Here is a 26,978-nt window from a genome sequence, read left to right as displayed (position 1 = left end):
CAACACACAAACGGAGGAACAAAAGAAATGAATCAAAAATAAATTTAAAAGTAAACTTTTGGAGGGCAAAAAACTAGTAGATTCCATAATCGGTCATGCAGCTTTCGTTTTCCTAAAACAAGTTGAGAAGTAAACTTTTGGATGGCAAAAATCTAGTAGATTCCACACCTACATCAACCGTTCACCAATACATGAGTTTCTGTAGTTAAACTAGTCTGCCGCCAGAGACAAATATTCTGAACTTCATCAATCCTAACAAAGGAAAGATAATATTGGGAGCGTGGTTGTGAGATCATGTAACCAAATGGCCCAAATGATGCTGCAAAGGCAAAAATACCGACTGACTTGAACCTATACAAGAAAACCATAACTGGTCATGCAGCTTTCGTTTTCCTACCCATCTTATACATTGCATTCACAGGCTACACTGCCTTGCCCTCTTTTTTGTATGCTACCAAAAACTTAAATCGCAGATGTAAAATAATGATACAATCATTCTCATTAATTGCAGCAGAACACAGGCGTGTTTCAATTAGTCCATCATTCATTTCGGATGGAGCAATACTTGTCCCAGAGTGCAGGAGTTTTTGATATTTCATTCGTAAGGTTCTTAAACTTAAGGCTGCAATCTCCACCGCTGCACAATATTAAATATTACAAGCATTAGACAATTCATCAATGTCAAACGAAATACAGGTAAAGCCACAATGGAAAGCAAAATACTGAGGGAAAGAGACTTCATTTAGTAAGACCCGAATTCTGTATCACTTAACAACGGTTTACAGTATACTGATACTCCTCAAGACTGAGATGAAAAGCAAGGAGCTGACCTTATACGATGCAAGGATGCAATTGTTCTTAGAGCGCTGCGGATCATGTCTTCATTGCGATCTACTTCTTGCTTTACAGCATCTTGCTTTGGCTTAAAGTTGATGGTTTTTTGGAGATGATCCACCAATGAATCCAATACTGAAGAGGAAAAAGTTATATTACATAACACAGATGTAGCGGATCTTAATCTTAGAGACAAATTCCAATAAAATAACTAACCTGCCAGTACAGCTGATGGACACTTGTCTGCAAGCTTTGAGAGGATAAGATGGCAAGGCATCTTAACATCATAATGATCTGCAAAGTATAAATGGTAATCAGTTGGAATGTTATGAATTAACAAATACCCACATTTTACCTGTCTATCTTCAAATTTGCATGAAAAGAAAAGAAAGAGAAATATGAAGGAAAAAAAACAAAAAACAAGAAAAAAATATAATAACCAAGCTCACCATCTAGACCAGATTTGAGGTAAGGAACAATAAATGATGAAGGATTCACTTGGTCAAGACAACTATCTAGTAATGTGTCCACACATTCAAATGCAGCCTTCCTTAACTCAAGCCCATCATCCACAATGTGCTTAAAAGGACCAAGATCAACTGTCCTGATCAATTCTTTCTGCACCCAGAAAAATTTTAGTAAGAGACCAGACCATTTCTAAAACAGATGACAAAATGAATGGGCAGTGGAAAAGAAAAAGTATTGCATCAAACATCCAATCGCATGAGTTTAAATGACAGCTAATAAATACAACTGACATTTGTAAATTCTAATTGTCTTATCTCAGGGATTGTATGTCATATACTCATGCAGTCATGCATCCATCATCCACAATACAAAGAGATTTCAAATACTCAGCCTACCTTAATAACAGTCTGATCATAAAGAAGTGGCAACAATTCTGGCAGAAGCCCCTTGATGAGGTTTGGCTTATTATGGGCGAATGTACTTAAAGCCAACACAGCTGCACGCCTGACATGCTGAATGAGGCCATTAAAAAAAAAAAAAACAGTCACCAACCAACCAAGAAAATAAAATAATACACAAAACAGAAGCAATAGAGGTGAAAAAGAAAACTAAGAGATGTTTAAAACTCAAGCAATTCATTATTATAAGACTTACCCGGTCATGATCCTTAATAAGCATCAGGAATGATGAGATTTCAGGATATAAGATCCCGTCTATCTTCTCTGGCCTCTCCACTACTGAATACTTGACTGCAATGACAACCGTAGCTCTTGTGAAAGCAGCTGGGCTGGTTGTCCGCACCTATAGGAAATTTATAAATGCAACTCTTTAGTCCTAGGCTTATGCACCGACACAGGGCACTTAACCATATGTGCAATTGAATTCTCAAGTACCTTAAGTGCAGGAACCAGTTTTGCAGGTTCAATAAGCGCAATTTTACCCAGGCATTCAGCAACCACATTGCGAACACCCTCTTCCTCACTTTCACAGTGATTAAAAAGTAAATTTAGTATTTTTTCAACACTACTGTCCTGAAACTCAGCTTTATCTACAGATTGCCTTACTATGACCTGCAAAATTGGTTAAAGAGAGCTTAAATCCAACAGAACAAAAGTTATCAGAAAACATAATCAGGCTTTAGAAGTTCAGAATAACGCACCTCTTTCAAAGAATGAAGCAAGAGATACTGTTTTTTCTGCTGATTATCGATCTGGTCCAAGATAAAAGGCAAATATTTGAATAGGTTACCAACTGCAATATTGCCAAGAGCATATGAAGCTGCAGACTTAATCTCCTCGAAAGGAGACTGAAATGACTCGATAACAATATTCTCAATATGGGCATGAGAGCTTAGATCTTTCCTTCTCCCAATCTCCCCAAGACATAGCAATGCAAGATGCTGCTTAGCCTGTATCATAGAAGAAGAAAGCAATTTTACTCTAGTGACATGAAAATTATAGATAATTTGAAATCAATTGTCCTTAAACTATTCTTATAGAGGGTCTGCATCCAACAATAACATTCCATTTTTCAAGACTACTTGCTGTCTCATTGTTTTCATCAGAGGTGTGCTGGGGGCTTACCGAGTTTGTACTGCTGTCATGTTTGAGAATTTCGGTAAGCATTTGCACTGTAGATGAACATTTCTCATCACCAGCAGCAAGACAAAGGACAGCCACGCATTGAGCTATTGAATATAGAGCTTGTTTTGCAACCCCACCAGACTGAGGAGATGGTTTAGCACTTGATAGAAGAGAGTCTAGCAAGGCATCAAAACTTGTATTTGCAGAATACACCAAGGAAGCAAAGAAGTTTTGCAAAGCCTACATATCCAACAAAGAACTTTCTCAAACATGTGAAAAGTCTCTATATCAAAATAAACACAAATAAGAAATAAACAATTACCAATAGAGCTTGCCCCTGTAGCAGTGAGCTTTTAATTAATGTTAGCGCTTGCGGAAGAACTTTATTTCTAACAGCCAAACCAACAACTGGGCTTGACCTGTCGGCCATCAAGGTGCAGCAAAGTTCCAGGGCAAGGGCCGTCATATGCAAGTCTGAATCACTGGAAATGGGCATTGAATGGAAAATAGGGTTCAGAAATCCAATCGTACAAGACTTTAAAAAGAACAAAAAGACAAAAATAACAAAAATTGAATCAGGTAGACGAAAAAACCTTATCAGTGTTGCAAGTTCAACAATAATAACTTCATAAGCTGATGGACCGATTTTATCGCCATAGGCAACAATCAGGGAATTCAGGGTCCCCAGTGTTGCCTGCCTTAGAGGCCGATTAGCCTAATCTCCAAGAAGGTAAAGATAGTTACAACATATTTCAAAATCAATAGTCAGCAAAAAAATTTATTTCAACATCCAATTAAGCTAATTCCCATACCTTCCGTAAGAATGCAGTCAACTCTGCAATCACTTGATCCAAAACACAAGACAGGTCTATCCGCAATGGGGAAGAAGCAATGACAGCAAATGCCTGGAAACAAAACATCTGGGTCTTAAAAACTAAACAGTAGATGTAGAATATGAAGAGCCACATGTATGATGTCTAAGGAAAAGAAATCCCAAATAGACATCAGCATACATACAGCAAACAATATGCACATAATCACTAAAGTGAGCAAACAACCACCTTCACAGCTGTAAGTCGAGTGATCTCATTTCCCATCCGATCAACAAGTACAGGAAGGCACACAGGTAATTCAGCATTGAGGTTATCACCAAATGTCGACACAAGTAGTCCCATGCAAGATATAGCACATTCTTTTACCTCCTGCCAAAGAATAGACATGAGCCACAACAAATAAACATTTATGAGGAATTAGATATCAGTAGAACCTATGAATAACTTTACTGACCTGATCTTGATCTTGGTTTGTCAAGCGTGACATTATGGCCTTATATATTGGTTGAACATAAGGTTTGAAATCAAAACCAATCCCCTATAAGGAAAACCAAATCAATTAGTTAGAGAGTTGTTTAACAGGACCTTAAGCATAAGAGTTTCCAGTAATTTACCTCAACATTTGGGCGAACAACACGGACAAGTTCACCACAGACCCTAAGTGCTTCAGCTGTGACTTTGTAGTAACGCTCTGCCACAGCAGATAAAACAGGACTAGAGAGAGCCTGCAATGATCAATATAAAATGTCACCAAACCGACACCAAATGCAATGTAGTTACTATTTAAACAAGTATGAGAACGGTTTGGATATCTGCCTTACCTGGATGTAAGGATGGAAAACAGAAGGAGAATGTGAAGCCAACACCAATCTTGTAAATATAAGAGCTTCAATCTTCAAATTGGAGGTAGAGGACTTGTCCTGGAGAAATTGACAGAAATCCCCAAAAAAATAAAAAGTTACAAAGATCAGCGTCAGAGACAAATTATAGACGTAAAAAAATACATTATCAACTTCTGACAAATTTGCTTACACTTAAAGCTTTCTCAATTCCTGGAATGAGTGAGCCAATTTGATCTGCCAAGCAATCTGGCAAGACCACCACAAGTTCTTTCAATACAGAAAATGCACCAACCTGCAAAGAGTTATGTGTTAGAATTCATAGTATACATAAATCACAATCCAAAAGGGCCATCAGAGATTCCTACCTTCGTCTTGATAGATTTCTCACGTAGTTGCCTATTAATGGATCTGACGATCTTTGGCACTTCTTGCTTCAATAACCATCTTGGACTGCATAATATGCCAGTAATTTAGCATAGGCATCAGAGATCAATCATATTACACATAATTTAAAGTAAGGGGATCAAACAAAGCAAGTAACAAAAAAGTGAGAGCAAGAAAAGCCCATCTTTTCATTTTTATTTAGATAAGAACCACAAATATTAGAGGCGAACTATACTTAGAAATTTAACTCAACACTAAAAACAAAGTTAACATATCTAAAACCACAAAGCAAACGCTAGATAAGAAAGTCAGCATTAATTTAACACTCAGATTTTAGCAAATTTACCTCTGTTCATTAATATCAATCTGACCCTTTGTGACATTTCCAGTTTGCTGCAAGAGCTCAGTGAAAGTACTGAAAACATCCATCTGTAGCATAATAATGTCAGATACTCACCATGGGAAACATAATAAGAAGATCCAGTATCCACTATTCGGCTTACCTTGACATTTTCTTCCCTCTCTTTAAATCTCTCAATTAATTTTGGACAAGCCTGCACAAAAGCAGCGTATGTTGAATGATTTCAAATGAACATGCAAAACCACGAATGCAACCCCATATGTATGCTAAAATTGAACATCCCATATGTATGCTAAAATTGAACATTAATCAAGGATTAATGGGAGACTAGGAGCATGAAGAAAACTAAACACACCTCCAAGTATATTTACAGTTTAAATGCCAACCCAAATGTTATAATCCTCACAAGTCACAATACAATAAATGAGAAGTTTAAACAGCAAACGCAAACAAAGATACCTCCTCATACAGCTTGGTAAGCATCTCAGGACGAGATACAATTAATGCCGCTAAGCATTTAGCTGCTGCTCTTCGGACTTTCCAACTGACATCTTCATCATCCGTATATTCATTCGCACTCTCACTACAGCATATATAAGAAGCCAAGCGAAATTAAAAATTTATTTTGTAGAAGCAAGTCAAGCTTAAACACACAAATAAATTTAAGACATACTCATCTTCCTCCTCCTCAAGAGTTTCATCATCAGTATCTTCTTCCATGTTATCAGTGAAGTTTGGGTCGTAACTCAGATACTCCAAGTTAAGATGAAGAATTTCATCACAATAGGAAGAAATATCCCTGGGACACCTAAGCAGAAAACTTTCTAGTGCCTGCCACCAAAATACAACAATTTAGATACAAGATGACCTTTATACAATCTTAAATGTAAATGAAAAATACCAAGATCAGAAAATTTACATATATACTAGTACCTGCAAACTGTACTCACGAAGCTCTTCATCATTCTCAGATGCACTTGTGCAATAATTAATTAGCACTGGGACGGTGTCAGCAAGATGGGGTCCAAAACGATAGCCAACAGCACGACTGAACATCATAATATCAAATTAGTTACTAAAATTAAGTTTAACCTCTAACATAAGTACATTACATACCACAAAGCTCACCTTAAAGCACCAATCATCTGAATATTTGTACGAGTCATTTCAGACTTCATGCCTTTATTTCTCAAGTTCTGAACAACTTCAACTGTGGCCTTTGCCAACAAATCGTCTGACAAGCTTGAAGCAAGTGATGCTACAGGCAAAACAAGTAGTCAAGTTCAGTAATATGGAACAAGCCGAGACACAGCTAGTCTAACTTTTCACACTAAATATGAAATGTGACCGTGATGGACTCTAGTATGACAGCACAAATCAATCAGGGTCCTAGATGCATAGTAAATCATACATCTATGGAAGATTTACTAGAACAAACTACGAAACCAAAAGGAATAAAAGAAGACGATTGTGACTGGTGGAGAATCCCCCTAGCTCTGACAAAACTAAAAATGTAGAAGGAAAAAGAAAATATTAGATGACAGAATCGAGCAAACTGGTGAATCTTACCGATGCATGACACAGTTTTCTTCCTCACGCTGGCCTGATTGGAACTCAACTGAGACAAGAGAGCACCTAATAGTAGCTCATGGTCGGTTGCCATAAGATTGCCAAACTTATGAAGGACATCACATAAGATATCAAGACATTCACATTTTATCTCTGTGCTCATTCCCTGAGGTACATGGCAGAGCAACAAATTAGTAAGAAAACAACAAAAGACATCTGAATATGGCAATGGAATGTCATAACGATTAAAAGGAGTTATTGACTATTTTATTGCGTGATTCTTAAGAAGTTTGTAACTCACTGGGGCAGTAATTCCTTTAATCAACTGAGGTAAAATAGACACAAGAATAGACTGTGCAAGTGATTGAGTAGAAACTTCTGCAACAATAGCCTTCATAGCTATGCTGGCAATGTCACGATGTTGATCCTTCTCCTTTAGCAATTTCTCACAAAGTTTATTTGTCATCTCCACGACTCGTGGCTCGCTGACCTTCTTAACTAATGGAGCAAGACTGCAGTATAATTTACCAAGAGATACAAATCAATCACTAGGAAAGGCAAACATGGTGACCAGCGAAAACATCTCTGATTCTGCACAGGGATAACCGGATAAAAATATCATACCATTTGACAGCCAATCCAGATACATCACCGGCAACATCATCGAGTTGCTGAATAATAATATTCGACAACTTTATCTCTAGATCAGCATCGGCTTTAAAATTGTCTTTGTTTAATTCGTTCAACAAATCAGATGTTGCCATGTATCTATAATCCTTATCCTTCCCCGTCATCTGCAAAATAAAGTCGAACTCAATACATATTGCAGAAGAAGCCACTCACATAATAGTGGACATCACCGAAACCAAAGCCCGAAAATGATCGTACCTTCTCCAGTATACCAGTCATTGCAATGTTCGCCATCTCTCTGTGCTCGAACTCACAAATTCTCCCGTATATGAAATCTAACGAGGAAAAAATCATAAACAGGGATTACAAACTATTATTCATATAGATAAAGGAACGATAGAACTAAACTAAACCCAGCCAAAAGCAACATCCAATGAATAAACAAAACCATAAAAGCCTTAAATCTATGAAAACCATATAACTAGCCCTAGCTCCACTCTGAGACTAAAAGCTAAACAGAAACGAAACCATACACTGTCTATATCGTATCAGTATCAGGCTCCAATATATAGAAAATTTCAATGCATTCAAATACAGAATCGAACGCATTCCGCAGAAGGGAGTCCATCGATAAAATAGGAAGGCGAAAAATTCAATAAGAAATTGGATTGAGCTCGAGTGATCAGAAGAGGGAATTGAGAGAGATGCTGAATCGGTGACCGGAAATTTGGAGAGAGAGAGAGAGAGAGAGAGAGGATAAGCTTACCGGAGATTATCGACAACCGGCGACGAGCTCAGTGAGTCAGTGTGGGTTGGTTACTTGGTTTGGTTCGGAGTTCATATAGCGTAGGGCATGGTGGAGTGTGTGTGTGTGTTAAAAAAAAAAGGCTCTCTATATACGTGTACAATGGATACGCTCGACTTGCATACCAAGATCCGCAATATCATCCCTCCACCTGGAAACTTTAGGTGTCCAGCCCACGCGCGGAACTAAACATTGGACCCCCTTTTTTTTTCATTTTGGTTAGAATAATGAATGTCATTATATAAAACCAGCGTATTACAAATGTAATACAAAAGGAACAAGATTTATGGACCCAGAGTCCTTATAACAAATCATAAAGAATCTAAAGCTTATAAAAAATACCTTTCCAAAAAAAAAAAAAAACTTAGACAAAATAAAAAATCAAAGCTTTTCTCAAAAAAAAAAAAATCAAACAACCTTATATCTAAAATTAGAATCTTCACTTCTAGAAGCCAGCGATTGTGGTTATGACCACACAACCTCAACAAAATGAGCTCGACAAAAGCTTCACTTATTGAGACCAAATGTCTCCAAACTCGGAATAGCATGCACAAGCATAACAAATATGCTAATAAAGAACTTAGTAAATGTAGTATTGGAGGTGGAGACCACCGAGCAACATAACACTGATCCAACAACGTGTTTGAGCCCAAAAGTATTTTTGGCAAGATCCCTTTAGGGGATTAAGCATAGCAGACAGATATCTGCGGCCCAAAATTAAGTCTACTTGGGTTTGAATTACAGCTTCACCCATTCCAATATCCATAAGGCAAACGAGCCCTTGTTGGAATCAGGTAGAGTAGATTGAATAAGAAACTTCAATCAATAATTATTATATGGCAACGAATAGTCGAAACCTTAAGGTATAAATACCAGGTTTCAAGGACGAAAAAAAACACAACTCTTCAATCAATTAAACAGAGTATCAAAGCCTCTCCGGAACAAACCTACCTGCAATCTAGTTGCAATCCAGTGAAGCTAAAGTCATGTTTTACTGTTTTAGCAAACCCTGTGCTTTCTCCCAACTTACCAGTGATTGCTCTGCTTAGTCTACAACACTAAGTATTGATTTGGTGAACGCAAGATATCACAACGAAAGCCTTTACCGAAAGGTAGAGAAAAGAACCTGGTGACTAGGTTGGTGCTCTCCTCGTCCACAGTGTTTGAGAAGAAGTCAGGTCAAGGGACTCTCCGACAACTACACCCCACGGTGCTGGCACGCCTACGCACTCAAAAGAGACAGTTTGCACCTAGACTGGTTTTGGAGCCAAACACAACGTCTACAAATTTTGCCGGAGTGCTGGCACGACAATAATTTCCGAGTGTGGAGTTCGGTGAATAGATTCTTGTCGAGACTCCAAGGGTCAAATATGAAGGTGAGGTTATGGAAAGAAGACAATTAGGAGAATGTGAGAGGATGTGGTGTTTGACAGGCGGATGGGAGGTGCGATGGTATATATGGAATTTTGGTGAGAAATTAGGCTAGAACAAGGAAAGAGAAAATGACAAAAAGACATAAAAACCTCAAAATTGCGACTCACTACAGAAGGGGAGATAAAATTGAAAAATCGCCAACCCTCAAACCATCATAAGAGAGAAGGCATAGCTTTTTCTAGAGCAAGAGGGCCATTGGTTGCGAAGAAGAGAGAACTTTATGGGTGAGTGACAAAAATTGCATTTTCATACTTTTCACCGAGTAATGACCTAGAATCACGTCTTGTATAAACATTACCGCAATGTGGTCTTCCTTTTCAAATCATTCAAGTCATCATCTTCAATAATATGTTATCAATTACTCATTTTATAAAATTGTGTGAGTGATGCAAAATTAAAGATAGTGGGATGAAGGGAACAAATGCAATTGATCACCAAGTATCTCCTTATATTTCTGACATTTGCTCTGATTATTATCCACATTCTCATTCATGGTCTGTTTTTCCTATTTTTCTTCCAAAAATCCCTTGTCTTTTGAGTCTCGGGCTCTTAATAATTATTCCACTATCTGAAAAAAAAAAAAAAAAACTTTTCCACTATCTCTAAATACCAATTACCACATGACATTGCCATGTGGTGATTTGAGCTAATAAGATTGAGATATTTTGATAACCCCCCAATGCAAGAAAGTAAAGAAAAACGACTATTACATTGACTTAAAAAAATTAAAAAATTAGAAAATTAGCTCTACATACCGATCACATTAACTCGGACCACATTTGGCATGGTTATTTCGGGACCGTGCAATCATTTTCCGGAATTCAAACCCAAATTGCGAGTTAGGGTGAAAAGTGAAGACCTTTCCAATACCCAACCTGTCCAAATTAAGACTTCATGGGCCTTCAACTTATAAAGCCCAAATCGGAATAAAGCGGAAACAGCCCATAACTCCCAAAATCCACGGGTTCAAGGAATCGCCATCGAAAAAAAAAAAATGAAGACGCTCTGCTCTGGCGTCGTGTTAAGAGGCTCGTGAAAAAGTGAAAACGACATAATACGCACCCAACAATAATCCCCTGCGTCGCGCTCGGACCCCATGCCGTGGAGTTCCCGCTAAGCCGGCCTTTTATTTTAAATCCAATCGCTCTCATACCGACACGCCATGTAGCAACCACCAAACGCAGTCGTTTTGACGACCTAAAGAGTTTAAATTTCAAAAAACAAAGCGAAATATTTGGGAACGAACGGCAGCACTCGCCTGCCGTCTAAATAAAGCTAAACAGCCACACTGCGTCATTTTCTATCTCTCCTCGACTGGGCGCTCTCCTCTCTCTCTCTCTCTAAAAACTCATAGTTAAAATCCTCTTTTCGTAATCGAATTAGGTTTCGTTTTCAAATTTCCAGTACAAAATCCTGGATCCCGATCCGCCTCTGAACTCTTTGCTCTCTCCCTCTCCATCTACATTTGCCTAGATCGGCGAGTACGAATCAAACCGAGAGAGAAAGCTTTCCTTTTTTTTTTTTTTTTTGAGAAATGTCGTCGGAGGAAGAGAAGCTGTTGAAGGAGGCGAAGAAATTGCCGTGGGATGATCGGCTTTTCCATAAGAACTGGAAGGTGCGGAATGAAGCCAACATCGACTTGGCTGCCCTATGCGACTCCATCACCGATCCAAAGGACTCTCGTCTCCGTGAATTTGGTAAGGAATTCACCGGGAAACTGGTTCTGATTACCGGCGATCTAGTTCTTCCACGATTTAATTTTCGTCTGGTGGTTTTTTTTTTTGGTTAGGTTCGTTTTTTAGGAAGACTCTGGCGGATGCCAATTCGCCGGTACAAGAGAAGGCACTTGATGCATTGATTGCTTATTTACGAGCGGCTGATGCTGATGCTGGAAGGTTAGTGGTTTGCGAACTTTTGTTGAAGTTGAGTTTAATAGGGTGGTTTGTATAAATTTGCATTCTTTTTAAGTTGTGTTTTCTTTGGTACAGGTATGGCAAGGAAGTTTGTGATACCATCGTTGCGAAATGCCTCACTGGCAGGCCGAAGACGGTGGAGAAGGCTCAGGCTTCCTTTATGCTTTGGGTCGAATTGGAGGCTGTGGACGCTTTCTTGGTATGTTATTCTTTTTGTTTATCTGAAGAGTGTTCTTGTTTAAGACATTGCAATGGCAATGTGGTGTGATATAGGATTAGTAATAGCAGCAGTAAGTTGCGAAGCCGTGGGGTTGATTCTGGTAATTGGATGAACTTGATGGTTTATAGTAGTGTCACATATAGAGTGCTTGTTATAAGAGATTGCAAGTGAAATCTGGTGTAATGTAGCATTTAGTAGTAGGAGCAGTAAGATGTGAAGCACTGGGGTTGTTTCCGTGAATTGGATTATATCTAGCAGTTGTTTCTTAATGTTGGTACTCTGGTATAAAGGTCTCAAAGACATGGGAAGAATTTATTATTTATAATTAGACAGCAGCAGGCATTCTATATGCAACACAGTGATGACATTGTAATTCCCCTACTTATGGTTTAAGAGGAGTTCAGTATTTCGTGGTATGTGACGTGTATCTATTCGTAGCGAGAGAAAGGAAGAGAGAAAGAGAAAGTTCAATTGGGGTCGAACTGTTCTATGAAAAGCAATTCAGGCATCAATATATCAGAATTGGTTGTTTAGTGGTCACTTTGAGCAATTGAAAACAGGTAGGGAAATGTAGAAGGAAGGCGAACATAGACTTGGATGGAAGTTGTTTATCCGTATGGCAAGGGATTTAGTAGTGTGGATTCTAGTGGTTTTTATGTTTAACTTTAATTCATTTTTCTGTGTTTGGTTTGTATTGGCGTGATTACATTTTGATTTGTAGTGATTGATCACAGTTTATCTGGGACCTTAAGTAGGTGTGGTTTATTGTAGGATGCCATGGAGAAAGCAATAAAAGCCAAAGTTGCCAAAGCTGTTGTGCCTGCAATTGATGTCATGTTTCAAGCCTTAAGGTTTTTAGATTGATATTTATTTTCTGCAAATCTATTTATTAATTCATTGACTTGTTTTTCTAACTATTATGTGTCTTTCCTTTCCTGTAATAGTGAATTTGGCTCAAAAATTATTCCTCCGAAAAGGATTTTAAAGATGCTTCCTGAACTATTTGACCATCAAGATCAAAATGTTCGTGCATCTTCTAAAGGACTTACTCTTGAGCTTTGCCGTTGGATAGGAAAAGACCCTGTAAAATCCATATTGTTTGAAAAAATGAGGGATACGATGGTATGTCCTATTTCCTTGAGTTTACCTTTTTCTTTTTGTTATGGGAAAAAGAATAATAATATTTGTCTCTCTTTTATTGAAGAAAAAAGAATTGGAGTCTGAGCTCGTCAATGTTACCGGGACAGCCAGGCCATCTCGCAAAATCAGGTGAAAACTATGTTGTTAAATGTTTCAGTAACTGAGTGCAGCCCACAATGCGAAGTTATTACTTAAGCTACATGTTTTATTATATCTCTTTATTAGATCTGAGCAAGACAAGGAGCCAGAAAGGGAAGTTGTATCTGAAGTTGTTGGTCCTGGTCTTTCTGAGGAATCTACAGCGGATGGTATGTGATTGACTCTTGCATTTGGCTTCTCAAAGAATTGTTGTTCTGTAAGAATTTTCCTTTTGCACATTTACTTATACAGTCTGTTGTGTATCTGGATTTTCAGCTCCTCAGGAAATAGATGAATATGAGCTTGTTGATCCTGTTGATATATTGACTCCTCTGGATAAGTCTGGATTTTGGGATGGAGTGGTTAGTTTCATTTCCCTATCCTAAGATGTAGCTATATTTGTTCCACTATGGATTTGAACTTGGTGCTAAATTCATCAGCAAATGTACTTTCTCTGCCTCTAAGTATCGTTAATCTTTTCACTTGTTTCTAGAAAGCATCCAAATGGTCAGAGCGAAAGGAGGCTGTTGCTGAGCTCACCAAGCTAGCTTCAACCAAAAGAATAGCTCCTGGTGACTTCACCGAAATATGTAGGACATTAAAGAAGGTACTTTTATATTTTAGCTGAAGCAATTATTATCATCTTCCACTCACTTCAACAGTGTCCGGTGTTCATTTTTTACTTCTGGAACAGTAGGGCTTACTTAGTGCAGGAGAACTCTCTCTCCCCCCCGCCCCCCAAATCTATGTGTCTCTCAGTGGACTACCTTTTTCCTGCAGCTTATAACAGATGTGAACATAGCTGTTGCAGTTGAAGCTATCCAAGCTCTCGGCAATCTTGCCAAGGGCCTAAGAACTCACTTCTCTGGGAGTTCGCGTTTTCTATTGCCAGGGTTACTTGTAAGTTTATTTATATGTGTTTTCCTTCAGCAATGAAGAAGCATACTGTAATAAGTTAACTCTGAATTTGAAACTTTAGAATTCAATTCTACTATACAGGATTTTTACAAATTAAGCATACTTTTGGTCATATGGTTTTATCATATAGTACAATAACCACTACTTGCCAGATGGTCCTTTAAATGTTTATTTATTTTAATTTCTTAAAATCTCATTTTGGCTCATATGTTGAGCATGCATCAAAGCTTAACTTCTTGCATCATTACCCTTTTAAATCATATCTTATGTTTTTAGTAGTCTTTTTGATTGTATTAATGATATAGTTCAAATGGTCTTTTTAATTTACTTTCAGTATGTGTTAGCTTATTAAGTTCAACTTAAAGCATACCATATTTTACTGAGTGCCTACCTTTTTGTTACTGTTTTTATAGGAGAAATTGAAAGAGAAAAAGCCAACTATGAGTGAGGCGCTTACCCAGACTCTTCAAGCTATGCATACAGCTGGCTGCTTAAATCTTGTTGACATTGTTGAAGGCAGGTTTCATATTCACTAACTTATGCATCTAGTTTTTATTTTATTCTATTTTATTTTTAGCTTCTTGATACCGCTATTATCAGAATTAACTGTATGTGTCTTGTCAATATGTGAAACTATTTTCATATTGGATGTGTACTTTACTATTGGTAGGCAGTGGTTGTGGCTAATGTATCATCCATACTGTTTATTGCAGATGTTAAGACAGCAGTTAAAAATAAAGTACCTCTTGTACGATCATCAACTTTGAACTGGGTGACATTCTGTATTGAAACAAGTAACAAGGCTGTTGTTTTAAAGTTACACAAGGATTATGTTCCTATATTTATGGAGGTCAGTGCATCTTTACTTGAGTGTCTGATGTGTTTTTTTGTTTTTCAGTTTTCACTTGCTTTTTTTGGTCTAAAAGTCGTTTTTATTCGTGCTTCAATTTGTTGTTTTATGTCACAATCCAACAATTAGAACTTCTGAATATGTTTTGGATTTCCTGTTGGGCTTCACGTGGTTTTGGAATTTGGATTGGTCATGTTTAAAGACATTGTTCATCTAATTATTGTTCTAATAGCTGATAAAAAAGTTCTGAAAATTAACCTCATGGCCTATATTGATTTTGGATTGGGTTTTTAAGAAGTTAAATAGGTGTAGTTTAAAACATCTGAGAAGAAGAAAGCTTCTTTTTAGGATCACGTAAAATACCTGATTCTGTTGTGTTTACAATTATATTATGGTTAAATCTAAAGCAATCTGTACTTCTTTAGTGCCTCAATGATGGAACCCCAGAAGTGAGGGATGCAGCCTTTTCAGCTCTGACAGCAGTAGCTAAGGTAGCATTTTAATGCATTAAACTGGTTTATGTTTTAAATTTTAGTCTTGAAGCTTAATTACGGAGATTAATAATTTTCATTTGCACCATGTTCATTTTCTCTAGTCGGTTGGTATGAGGCCTTTGGAGAGGTCCCTGGAGAAACTTGATGATGTCAGAAGAAAGAAGCTTTCTGAAATGATTATGGGTTCCGAGGGTGGTACATCCACTGCTGCAAGCGCAGGTTTGTGTTTCTGTTTTGTTACTTGCAGAGGTTACCTATCTCCTTTTAGTATTCAAGTTTGTTTGATGTGATGTTTTCTCACTTCATTTTTGTACACCTTGATATGCCAACTACAGTTCAAAGCTCTGGTGTCACTGCAGCCTCTCTGGAGGTGGGTTTCTTGCCTTCAATTTAGGGTTCAAATTTCTTGTCTATGATTATACATGCTGCATTTTGGTTGTTATGATGCCATCTATTAATTATCCTTCCTGGTCACCAGATATTTGGATGGAATTGTTTCAATTGTTATATTCCTATTTTCTTTTCGATATTTTTTTTGGTGGTCCTGAAGGTGTGTTTGTCTTCTCAATTCTTTGTAGACTTCAGACAGTTCATTTGTTCGAAAGTCAGCTGCAAGCATGCTTAGTGGGAAGAGGCCTGTTCAGGCAGTTGTGAGTTTTATAGCTCATAAACTTTTGTTTGCTTACTTATTTTGAACTGTCAGTGGACTTGTTATTTGTTTCATGATTGACACGATGATCTTGATAATAGCCTGCTAAACAAAAAGTGGGATCTGGAAAATCTGGTGGCAGTAAGAAAGGGGAAGTAACTGTACAGTCAAAAGCTTCCAAGTCAGTTGAACCACCTGAAGACGTTGAGGTATCTTATCTTTTTTTTGCGGTGGAAGTGCTGTTTTGTTTTTGTTACTGTAGTAACGTTGACTGCCTTTCTTTTGTGAATTGTTGCAGCCAGCAGAAATGAGTCTTGAAGAAATTGAAAGCAGATTAGGTTCTCTTATAAAAGCAGATACCATCTCTCAATTGAAGAGCACTGTGTGGAAAGAACGGCTTGAAGGTTGGTGATGATATTTATTTGTATTCACATGACATGAAAGTTGAAATGTACAGAATTCTTGTTTTGTTTAAAGTGATTATAACTGCTATACGATTTTGTTGCAGCCATATCCTCATTTAAACAAGAAGTGGAAGCTTTACAGGACATCAACCAGTCTGTTGAGTTATTAATTCGTTTACTTTGCGCTGTCCCTGGTTGGAGTGAAAAAAATGTTCAGGTATTTTATTTTTACTGGACAGATCTATCACCAACTTTTTCTTTGAGTTTTTTTTGTTTAGTTACTGTTTTGCCGAAAAGCTATTAAGATTTGTATTTTGAGTTATGCAGGTTCAACAACAGGTAATTGAAGTTATTACCTACATAGCCTCCACTGCAATGAAATTTCCGAAGAAATGTGTGGTACTTTGTCTACTGGGTGAGTGTCTTGAAGCGCCCCCCCCCCGCCCTCTTTTTTCTCCTCCCTCAGGTGGATTTTGTTGTGGACTGGACAGTCTTGTTAATCAAGCTCTTGCATTTATTGTGCAATTTTACAGGTATAAGCGAGCGGGTAGCAGATATCAAGACTCGGACTCATGCCATGAAGTGTCTGACTTCTTTCTCTGAAGCCATAGGTCCAGGATTTATTTTTGAAAGAGTAAGTTCTGGTTCTGTTGCTAATTTTTTCATCATCGCTCTTTGTTTTTTTTTTTTTTTTTTTTTTTTGAGACTCATTTAGCTCTCCAATAATAGTTTTTATTTAATTTTTTTTATTGTAGCTTTACAAAATAATGAAAGAGCACAAGAACCCTAAGGTTCTTAGCGAGGGAATATTGTGGATGGTTTCAGCTGTTGAAGATTTTGGTGTCTCACATTTGAAGCTTAAGGTGTTTATAGTTCTATTTTGACTTTTGAATCTCTTTCTGTCATCATCATAATCAGTTGTCATTTAGTTATGGATGTTAATATGGTATTATATTTTACAGGATTTGATTGATTTTTGCAAAGATACTGGACTGCAGTCCAGTGCTGCTGCTACTAGGAATTCTACTATAAAACTTTTGGGCGTTACGCATAAGTTTGTTGGTCCAGGTGACTAGTCATTTCAGTTTGAACACTCAATGTTATAATATCCAGTTTCATATCGTTTATCTAAGAATATATAACTTGCAGATATTAAAGGATTTCTTACGGATGTCAAACCTGCACTGCTTAGTGCACTGGAAGCAGAGTATGAAAAAAATCCATTTGAGGTATGTTAAGTTGATAGTCAAAGTTACATAATCATTCTTTTTTGTTTATGGGTAACTTATGCCTGTATCATTTTCTAGGGTGCTGCAGTGGTTCTGAAGAGAAATGTTCGAGCAACAGAATCGACTTCATCAATTTCTGCTAGTGGGTTGGACAGTCTTCCACGTGAAGATATTAGTGGAAAAATCACACCTACTCTGCTCAAGAATTTGGAGAGCCCTGATTGGAAGGTCTTGTTTATACATTTTGTATTTCTCTATGCTGTGCATGGCAGTTCTTCTTAGAACTTTATCTTTTATTATGAGCCATATTCAATCTTCCATTTTTTCATTTTAAGGTTCGCTTGGAGTCAATTGATGCTGTAAATAAAATTTTAGAAGAGGCTAATAAGCGCATCCAGCCAACTGGAACTGGTAAGAGTATCTTCTTGCTTGGTATTACTGTGCTTCCAAACTAATCGGGTTTTAAAACATGGTTTTGGGAGTTTAGGGGTTGCGGTGGGAATCTGACATGCTCATTGTTTAAGTGCTTCTACATAATGGTCCTTATTCATTTAGTTTTTCCCCTTTTTTGTTGTTTGCTGCCAGTGGAGTTATTTGGTGCCTTAAGGGGACGATTATATGACAGCAATAAGAACCTAGTTGCAGCAACCTTGACAGCTATTGGTAATGTTGCAACTGCAATGGGAGCACCGGTTGAAAAGGCGAGCAAGGTTTGTTTATTTCCAAAATCAGAAATATTGACGTAGCTTATCTGTTTTGGTTTCCTTGAGATAGTTGAACTATATCTTGTATTGGTTACTTGCAGGGCATTCTGTCAGATATTTTGAAATGTATTGGAGACAATAAGAAGCATATGAGAGAATGCACTTTAGCTACTTTAGACTCATGGCTTTCTGCTGTGAATCTTGATAAAATGGTAACTGGTTTGTCGTACTTGTGTTTTGAAATTTTAGTTTCCTGTCAGGTACCGTAACGGACTGTTGTTGTTGCTGTAGGTTCCTTATATCACGGCAGCTATAACAGAAACCAAGCTTGGTGCAGAAGGGCGCAAAGATCTTTTTGACTGGTTGACGAGGCAGCTTTCTGTGCTAAGTGATTATAATGATGCTGTACATCTTCTGAAACCAGCTTCCTCTGCTATGACGGTAAATTTTATATGAGAATAAGTTATTTTTTATGAGACGTTCTTGGCTTAATTGTTTCATGGTTCTACCTATTCATCCATCAGATCACCCACATGTCCAGTCATACATATATACTATGATAAATACATAAAGTCAGCAACCACTCCTATAATTTTTTTAATGTCTATTTCTTATAGGATAAATCTTCAGATGTTCGTAAAGCAGCAGAGGCATGCATTGCTGAAATTTTGAGAGTTAGTGGACATGAAGCAGTAAGTGTTCTAGGAACCTCTATTGCGCTTTCCTTTTCATTTGACATATGATTTGAAACCTTTTTTATTTGGTTATTCCTCAGGTTGAGAAAATTTTGAAAGATATTCAGGGGCCAGCTTTAGCTCTTGTTCTTGAACGGTTGAAGCCTTTCGGATCTTTACAAGGTGTGCATATTGATTGCCATCTCTCATGTTTTGTTTATGATACTTCAAACTAATCTGAACGGTTTCCCCTGAACAACTTTTGAATTGTTAAGCAATATCAACGGGACCAACATCCAAAAGCATCCCAAAGGTTGGAAAATCTGCTTCCAATGGAGTGTTAAAGCCTGGAACGAAAGCCGTATCTTCAGTATGTCCCTCTTGATTTCTTATGGTCATTTACTTTTTGTTACTAGTAATGAGATTATTAATTGATTGTTCCATGAATTCCAAAGAGGACCATTGCAATGAAGGGATCAAGGCCAGGTTCAATACTGTCTGTCCAAGATATAGCTGTCCAGTCACAGGCCTTGCTAAATGTTAAAGATTCAGTTAAGGTATATATGGAAATAGCATTGAACTTTAAACTTCTACACTAATGTTGAGTACAGTGAGTCAGTGGCTGATTGATCTTTGAACTCCAGGTGGATAGGGAGAGAATAGTGGTTAAGAGGTTTAAGTTTGAAGAGCCACGAATAGAACAGATTCAAGATCTTGAGGTTTGTATTTGTACAGATTTCACCAAATAATTTCTTGTTTATTCCCTGATGATTGATTTAATTTGAGTACTTTCATTTGCGTTTTATGCAGAATGATATGATGAAGTACTTCAGAGAGGATCTGCATAGGCGGCTTCTTAGTACAGATTTTAAGAAGCAAGTAGATGGGCTTGAGATGCTGCAGAAGGTATTTTCCTGTCACTTCTAATTTCTTTGATTTATATCAAATATGTCATTGCCTAGCTTGAAAATTCATTTCTGTCTCTATGCCAGGCACTTCCAACTATTAGAAAGGAAATTATTGAAGTTCTGGATATACTGCTTAGGTGGTTTGTTTTACAATTTTGTAAATCAAACACAACATCCCTGTTAAAGGTATGGTATTTTTTGTGCAATTTTTTTTTTGGTTTCCAATTTTTAGGGTCTGTAGGTGTATTACTTTCTAACTAACTGCCTATGTTGTGTTTCACAGGTGCTGGAATTTCTTCATGACCTTTTTGACATGTTTAGGGATGAGGGATACATGTTGACCGAGTCAGAAGCAGCAATTCTTCTTCCATGCCTAATGGAGAAGGTTGTTACTTTTTTCTTTTATATGTTCAACTTCAGCAACAAATAACTGTTTCTGCATTTAATAAAAGCCTCAAACTGTTGTATACTCATGGTTATAATGATGTTTTTATGCGGCAGCTTGGGCACAATGGTTCTGGAGTACGAAAAGAAATGAAGGAGCTGGCCAGACAAATTGTTCAGGCATATACTGCAGCAAAGAGTTTACCTTATATTTTGGAGGGATTGCGTTCTAAGAACTACCGGACACGAATTGAGTGTGCTGAACTTGTTGGATATTTGATCGATCATCATGGAGCTGAGGTAAAAGTAAAGAAAGTATTTACCTTTGTGCGTGCTTGTTAGTCTTATATACAATGGTGCAGGGTCTTATGATTTGGTTATGCTATAAGACATTAACACCTACTTTTCTTAGCAGATAAGTGGACAATTAAAATCTTTGCAAATTGTTGCAAGCTTGACTGCAGAAAGAGAGAATGAAATTAGGAAGGCTGCTCTAAATACGCTAGCTTCCGGTTATAAGCTTCTTGGTATGTCATGTTGTCACATAACCATTGTAAAATTTGTTGGCTATAATTTGAAAATAATAAATTATAAGTTGCTGATATGTTTTATTGTAATTATTGACTCTTCTTAGGGGAGGACATATGGAGATATGTCGGGAAGCTAACAGGTGCTCAGAAAAGCTTGATAGAAGAGAGATTTAAGTATACGGTCGGTACATACTGATGCTTTTAAATTACATATAATAGTTGGCTGTAAATTGTTTATGTTTCTATTAACAGCATGATTTTTTTTTTTTTTTAGGTTAAAGATATGGAGAAAAACAAGGAAGGAAAGCCTGGTGAAGCTAGGGCTTCTTTAAGGCGTTCTGTCAGGGAAATTGGGTATGCTTTGGACGTGTCTTTTTGAAGCATAGTTTTGTTGCTATTTCATGCTTCTAATTTTCAAGTTCCTGTGTTTACATTCTTGAATGTTCAATTATAATTGTACATAAGGACTAAGGAGTTTTTAGCTTACATGCAAAAGGAAGTAAGAGAATTTTGACTATTTTCTGTTGCACTTATAGTTCAGTTAGAAAGAACATGATAGACCAGAAAGTATCCATGTCAATGAAGAGGAAACTTTTATTTAGTTGCATAAACCTCCACTATCACCAATTATATCTTGAGTTCATTGCTTGCCGTTAGGTCTGATGTAGCAGAGCAGAGTGGGGAGGTTGCACGATCTGTTGCTGCTCCAACACTTGCTAGGTATTTCAACTTTTGCAGTCCCATTTTATATTATCCTTTCATTTTATTCCAATGCACTAGTTGTTCTCAATATAGCATAATGATGTTAATATCATTCTTTTAGGGGCAATTATGGTCATTCTGAGATTCACAGGGAGAGACAGCTGTTACCTCGTGGATTTGCTGCTGTTAATGGCCCAACAGACTGGAATGAAGCTTTGGAGATCATTTCTTCTGAGGATCCTGATCAGGTGTGCAAGATATAATGTTTTAGTTGTCATTAGTACGAGTAACTATTTCTTCCATTGTCATGATTTCTTGTTATCTGTGATCAACAATGTCAGATGTATTTTTGGCTGCTTTACCTCTCTTTGTGGCTGGTTCAGTTTCTGCATGTCCTTTTGTTTGTCATTTATTTCAAGTAAAGAACATGCTCTGAGCATATATTCTTGTGTTCCAGTCGGTTGAAGGAATGAAAGTTGTGTGTCATGAGTTGGCACAGTCGACCAGTGATCCAGAAGGCAGTGCAATGGATGACCTAGTGAAGGATGCAGATAAACTTGTTTCATGCTTAGCAAAGAAGGTAAGTACAATAACAATTCAGTTTGATAACACATACTTTCCTTTATGCTGTTGCCTGCTGTTATTGTAAATGTGGCTTCAATTGAAATTTACCAGCCTTTGTTGGGTTTTTTTTTTTTGGGGTTCTTTGAATAGGTAGCAACGACTTTTGACTTCAGTTTGACAGGAGCTTCATCTAGGTCCTGTAAATATGTCCTGAACACTCTCATGCAGGTAATTTACCAATTATTCTGAAGACATCATTAATGCAATTATTGTGAACATATTATTAATGCATGTAAAGAGATTATATGGGGAGTCGGAGTAAATGAGAGTTAATTAATAAACTGTAGGAAATTCATTCATGCTTCAGGAATTTTTTGGCTTAACAATACTATCTTTGACTGTTCGTCAGACATTTCAAAATAAAAGATTTGCACATGCTGTCAAGGAGAGCACTCTTGATAGTCTAATCACTGAGCTCCTGCTCTGGCTTTTGGATGAGAGGGTTCCCCATATGGATGATGGCAGCCAACTTCTCAAAGCCTTGAATGTCTTGATGCTAAAGATTCTGGTAGGAGATATTGTTTTTGCATTGCTCCCATTCCTAGTGATTTTTGGTCTACTACATCAGATATAACTAGTGATTGTACCTGCAGGATAATGCCGACCGCACTTCGTCCTTTGTGGTTCTTATCAATCTCTTACGTCCTTTAGATCCCTCAAGATGGCCTGCACCTCCAGCGAATGAAACGTTGGCTGCCAGAAACCAGAAGTTCTCTGATCTGGTTGTCAAATGTTTAATCAAACTTACAAAGGTATCCTTTTGCGTGGCCTTATATTTTGGTCCCACACGCACACATATAATGCGTTGCCATTGCTTTAATAAATATAGCAGATGCTTGCCTTGTATTAACTGCACCATTAAAATTAAGCTTTGAAATTCAAGTAATCATAGTCTTCCTCCTTTTCCTAAACTTCTGTGAAGCAATTCAATAAGAAAATGCTTAGCTGTACTTGAGAAATTTCATTCTGAAAACTTATATCTGTTTCTCTGATCCCTAATTTTCCAATAGACTAAAGCTTTTTCTGTAAGATGAGGATGAGAAATGCCAATTGGTGTTAACCACGGAATCAGATTTCAAGAAAAGTATGATAGATTGGAATATAAGATGAAAGAGCCTGTTGGATTTCAACAGATTACGGACATTGATGAAATAAATGGTCTTACCGTGTTTATTAGGCAGTATCTGAACGGTTAATTTAACTCGTAGTATTCCAATCGATCATAGTCTTCCTCCTTTTCCTAAACTTATGTGAAGCACTTCAATAGCTTAGCTGTACTTGAGAAATTTCATTCTGAAACATATATCTATTTCTCTGATCCCTAATTTTCCAACAGACTAAAGCTTTTTCTGTAAGATGATGATGAGAACTATGCCAATTGGTGTTAACCATGGAATCAGATTTCAAGAAAAGTATGATAGATTGGAATATAAGATGAAAGAGCCTGTTGGATTTCAACAGAATACGGACATTGATGAAATAAATGGTCTTACCATGTTTATTATGCTGTAATCTGAATGTTCATGTGCTTTTTTTCTCTAGCGGGTTCTGCTTTTGTTGATGCTAGTTCCATGGTGTGACATAAATCCATTACCGTTGGATAAATGATCTGGAGATTTTTCTTATATGATCCTTTCTCCTGTGGTAGGTTCTTCAAAGCACCATATATGATGTCGATCTGGACCACATCCTTCAAAGTATCCATTTATACCTTCAAGACTTGGGTATGGAAGAAATCAGGAGAAGGTATGCTTCACATGATAACTATAAATCCCACTCTCTTGTGGTTCATGCACTGATTTCTTCTCTCTTGTCTTTTGTAAAATCAAAATCATATTAGAGCTGGTGCCGATGACAAACCATTGCGCATGGTGAAAACTGTTCTACATGAGCTTGTGAAGCTTCGCGGAGCTGCAATTAAAGGTCACCTTTCTATGGTTCCTATAGACATGAAGCCCCAGCCAATTATTCTTGCTTACATTGATCTTAATCTTGAGGTAATTATTATATTGTGATGCTTTTTAATATATTTTTTATTGAGAAACAAACTTATAAGTTATAATAACAAACGAAACAAATGCAACTTCTAATTAAAAACAAACTTCTTTATTTATTTGGGGAATTTTTTTTTATTGGAATGAAACCCTGATTATCATTTATTGCCTTTTTTGTAACAACCGGGCAGACTCTAGCGGCAGCAAGGATGTTGACATCAACTGGGTCTGGGGGCCAAACTCATTGGGGTGATTCAGCAGCTAATAATCCTTCCTCTGCTACACATTCTGCTGATGCACAACTAAAGGTATTGCAACTTTTTACCTTTACCAACCTCATTGGTTAGTTCTTTTATTGTTTTTTCTTCACCATGACCTCTTTTTGTACAGCTATGTATTATATACACGCTTCTTTTTTATTATATGTTATTATATTTTTCTTGAAAATTGTTCTTTTGGCTGTACTTTTGCTTTCAGCAAGAACTTGCTGCCATTTTCAAGAAGATTGGTGACAAGCAGACTTGCTCCATTGGTCTATATGAACTATATCGTATAACCCAACTCTACCCTAAAGTGAGTAATTGATTTCTTCATAGCCTGTTATTAACTTGGTTTAGTTTCTGCTTCCAAGCAGGACTTTTGAGTGGTTTCTCAGCATAGATATTCTGTTCATGTTTTATTTCAGGTAGATATATTCTCCCAGCTGCAAAATGCCAGTGAGGCTTTTCGGACGTATATTAGAGATGGTTTAGCACAGGTGATTCTGATCAATACTACCGGTCTACCGCTATACTATAATGTTCCTGTCCACAAACAAATTGATGATTCCTATATTGTAAATTAGTTTTATAATGTTATCAAAATTTAATTACATTTATGTTTCTTTACAGATGGAGAAGAATGCAGCAGCTGGAAGGACACCTTCAAGTGTACCAATGCCTACTCCTCCCCCAGCTTCTCTTACCGTTTCTTCTCCTGAATTTGCACCCCTTTCCCCTGTACACACAAATTCCTTAATGGATTCAAAATCATTTAATGTGAAGAGTGAACCAACTAGCTTTAATCTTCCACCGGCATATGCTGAAGACAACAGGCTTCACAATGCCAATACTGCTAGAGGCCTGGTTGAAAACTCGTTAGTTGACCCAAGGAATGAGAGATATATGGGTGGAGGTAATTCGCGTTAGTGCCTTTTCTTTTTTCTCCTGCATCGCTGCTTCTGGATTTTCTTGTTGACCTTAATGACCTTACCCTAGAACTCACCTTGGCACTGCAGTGACTAGTGGGACACTAGATGCAATTAGAGAGAGGATGAAAAGCATGCAACTAGCGGCAGCTTCTGGGAACCTGGAGTCAGAAGCTAGGCCATTAATGTATGTAAATGACAACCAAAGTCAGGGACTCTCTGGTCAGATAAATCGGGCATCAGAGAATCCCCTCCAAAGTGGGGTTCTCCCTATGGATGAAAGGGCATTATCTGGGCTTCAAGCTCGGATGGAGAGACTAAAAAGTGGGACACTTGAACCCCTTTAAAGAAGAAATATGTGAATAGGAAGAGAATTTCTCGAAGATTTGTCTCATTACCCCATCAGGCCTCTATTTTTGTAAATGTCAGGGGGGGCAATGCTTTCAATATTCAGGCGCAGCTACAGACTGGTGTCTGTGGCATCCTCGAAGGCTGAGCTTTTTCTTGGGGTGTTGTTTATTGTATACCGCAGCTGTGTTTAGCAACTTCGCATTTGTAAATTGTAGAAGCTTTGCTCAGGAAATATGGTTCTTTTGCTTTCCTTTAGTAGCGGGTATAACCACACTTCTCAGGTCCTGAAATTTTTGGCAGAGTTTTTGGGATATAGCACTGCCGTGTGCTATTGGCTTCTTTGTACTGCAAACCCGTAGGAATTTCAGTTTTATATTGCTTCGGAAGCATTTAATCCTTGATTATCATGCCTCCCAATTTAATACAAATGTACCCAACTTAGTCCATTTCAATTCGATTTCTTTGTGTGTTTTGTCAATGCGTCCTCTTCTTATTCCTTGGGATGGCTCTATTGGAAATGAGTTTGTTACAGAAAAATGTTGCCTCATTCCAGAAAAGTACGATACTGAAAATCATGGGGTATGAATGTCTGGCAACATAACAAAATGAAATGGCATTTTCTCCTCCCTTTTGCAACTGTAAAACAAATTCTCTTGGGCTTGAGCTTGTAAGCAACTAACAGAACACCAGCAAGCAGATAATGTTGCTTGCAGAAAACGTTGCAAATAACGGAACCCTTGCTATGTCTAGCGGGTTATATGAACTTTTGGATAAATTTCACTTTTCTAAATCAATAAAGTTTTTTCGTGCATGAGTTTTGACACCCTACAACACCATAAGTACCGATAAACTATCATATCTTTGGATACTTTATCCCATTTTTGAGAATCGAGCTCAAAATTTTCAACGCCTAATATGCCTCATTTAGCTATCTAGATTGTTGTGTTTTAAGGTGTTGATTGTACTTCCCATGGCTGAGACACGTTTCAAATGACTTAGATGAGCCTCGTATACCCAATTTTTTAACAAATTTGTGTTTTGCCTCTCGCCTCAAATTTGTCCGATTTGAGCCAAACCCCTTGTTATAGCACACGAGTTTTTTTAAGCTAGAGTGCTGAGTAACACCTTAAAACATCCTAAACTTATCATCTCTTTATATACCTTGTCCCATTTTTTCTTAATCGAGCTCAAAATTTTCAACGCCAAAAATGCACGTCATTTAC

General features: G+C 37.4%; 2 protein-coding genes across 3 annotated transcripts; one reads left to right on the top strand and one right to left on the bottom strand.

The window, feature by feature from the left end:
- Positions 1-122: 122 nt before the first annotated feature.
- On the bottom strand, positions 123-8,431 carry LOC112185049 (cullin-associated NEDD8-dissociated protein 1). Of its 2 annotated transcripts, none has more exons than XM_024323262.2 (29): positions 8,271-8,431; positions 7,763-7,839; positions 7,499-7,668; positions 7,176-7,386; positions 6,875-7,040; positions 6,434-6,563; positions 6,239-6,353; positions 5,979-6,136; positions 5,765-5,888; positions 5,448-5,498; positions 5,291-5,373; positions 4,926-5,010; positions 4,751-4,852; positions 4,540-4,638; positions 4,333-4,443; positions 4,173-4,256; positions 3,947-4,087; positions 3,698-3,790; positions 3,479-3,600; positions 3,208-3,367; positions 2,886-3,125; positions 2,462-2,710; positions 2,196-2,372; positions 1,957-2,103; positions 1,698-1,814; positions 1,284-1,452; positions 1,051-1,128; positions 831-969; positions 123-637 (listed from the first exon to the last, which is right to left on the bottom strand). In XM_024323262.2, the coding sequence occupies exons 2-29, from the start codon at positions 7,796-7,798 to the stop codon at positions 541-543; spliced, it is 3,654 nt and encodes a 1,217-aa protein (XP_024179030.1). In that variant the 5' UTR covers positions 7,799-7,839; positions 8,271-8,431; the 3' UTR covers positions 123-540. The 2 variants fall into 2 exon arrangements, with proteins under 2 accessions (XP_024179030.1, XP_024179034.1); XM_024323266.2 differs by having other exon boundaries at positions 7,763-7,825; positions 8,271-8,407.
- Positions 8,432-11,014: 2,583 nt separating this feature from the next.
- Positions 11,015-26,233, top strand: LOC112185036 (protein MOR1). Its single transcript, XM_024323254.2, has 54 exons — positions 11,015-11,440; positions 11,533-11,638; positions 11,732-11,855; positions 12,648-12,727; positions 12,821-12,998; positions 13,081-13,145; positions 13,242-13,324; positions 13,431-13,516; positions 13,648-13,761; positions 13,935-14,054; positions 14,486-14,588; positions 14,786-14,922; positions 15,348-15,413; positions 15,518-15,635; positions 15,752-15,786; positions 15,995-16,066; positions 16,167-16,274; positions 16,364-16,469; positions 16,574-16,686; positions 16,797-16,884; positions 17,003-17,103; positions 17,225-17,332; positions 17,432-17,537; positions 17,619-17,698; positions 17,777-17,926; positions 18,034-18,109; positions 18,284-18,408; positions 18,504-18,614; positions 18,694-18,843; positions 19,020-19,094; positions 19,178-19,259; positions 19,352-19,446; positions 19,532-19,633; positions 19,721-19,795; positions 19,887-19,982; positions 20,069-20,170; positions 20,268-20,369; positions 20,486-20,668; positions 20,784-20,895; positions 21,003-21,079; positions 21,173-21,252; positions 21,556-21,618; positions 21,722-21,848; positions 22,058-22,180; positions 22,315-22,392; positions 22,574-22,732; positions 22,818-22,976; positions 23,873-23,970; positions 24,065-24,221; positions 24,410-24,526; positions 24,696-24,791; positions 24,904-24,975; positions 25,109-25,391; positions 25,495-26,233. The coding sequence occupies exons 1-54, from the start codon at positions 11,278-11,280 to the stop codon at positions 25,749-25,751; spliced, it is 6,042 nt and encodes a 2,013-aa protein (XP_024179022.1). The 5' UTR covers positions 11,015-11,277; the 3' UTR covers positions 25,752-26,233.
- Positions 26,234-26,978: the final 745 nt, after the last annotated feature.

Source organism: Rosa chinensis, chromosome 1 (genome assembly GCF_002994745.2).
Source record: "Rosa chinensis cultivar Old Blush chromosome 1, RchiOBHm-V2, whole genome shotgun sequence".
NCBI lineage: Eukaryota > Viridiplantae > Streptophyta > Magnoliopsida > Rosales > Rosaceae > Rosa > Rosa chinensis.
This window is presented reverse-complemented; position numbering and strand designations above follow the sequence as displayed.

Bases quoted from the DNA above. Each gene is read 5' to 3' on its own strand.
- LOC112185036 (XM_024323254.2), top strand. From the start codon at position 11,278: ATGTCGTCGGAGGAAGAGAAGCTGTTGAAGGAGGCGAAGAAATTGCCG. The intron at 16,067-16,166 runs GTGAGTTTTATA...TCTTGATAATAG, and splicing joins AGAGGCCTGTTCAGGCAGTT to CCTGCTAAACAAAAAGTGGG. The intron at 22,393-22,573 runs GTAATTTACCAA...ACTGTTCGTCAG, and splicing joins TCCTGAACACTCTCATGCAG to ACATTTCAAAATAAAAGATT.
- LOC112185049 (XM_024323262.2), bottom strand. From the start codon at position 7,798: ATGGCGAACATTGCAATGACTGGTATACTGGAGAAG. The intron at 970-1,050 runs GTTAGTTATTTT...TTTCCTCTTCAG, and splicing joins TCCATCAGCTGTACTGGCAG to TATTGGATTCATTGGTGGAT. The intron at 638-830 runs GTCAGCTCCTTG...AATATTGTGCAG, and splicing joins GCATCCTTGCATCGTATAAG to CGGTGGAGATTGCAGCCTTA.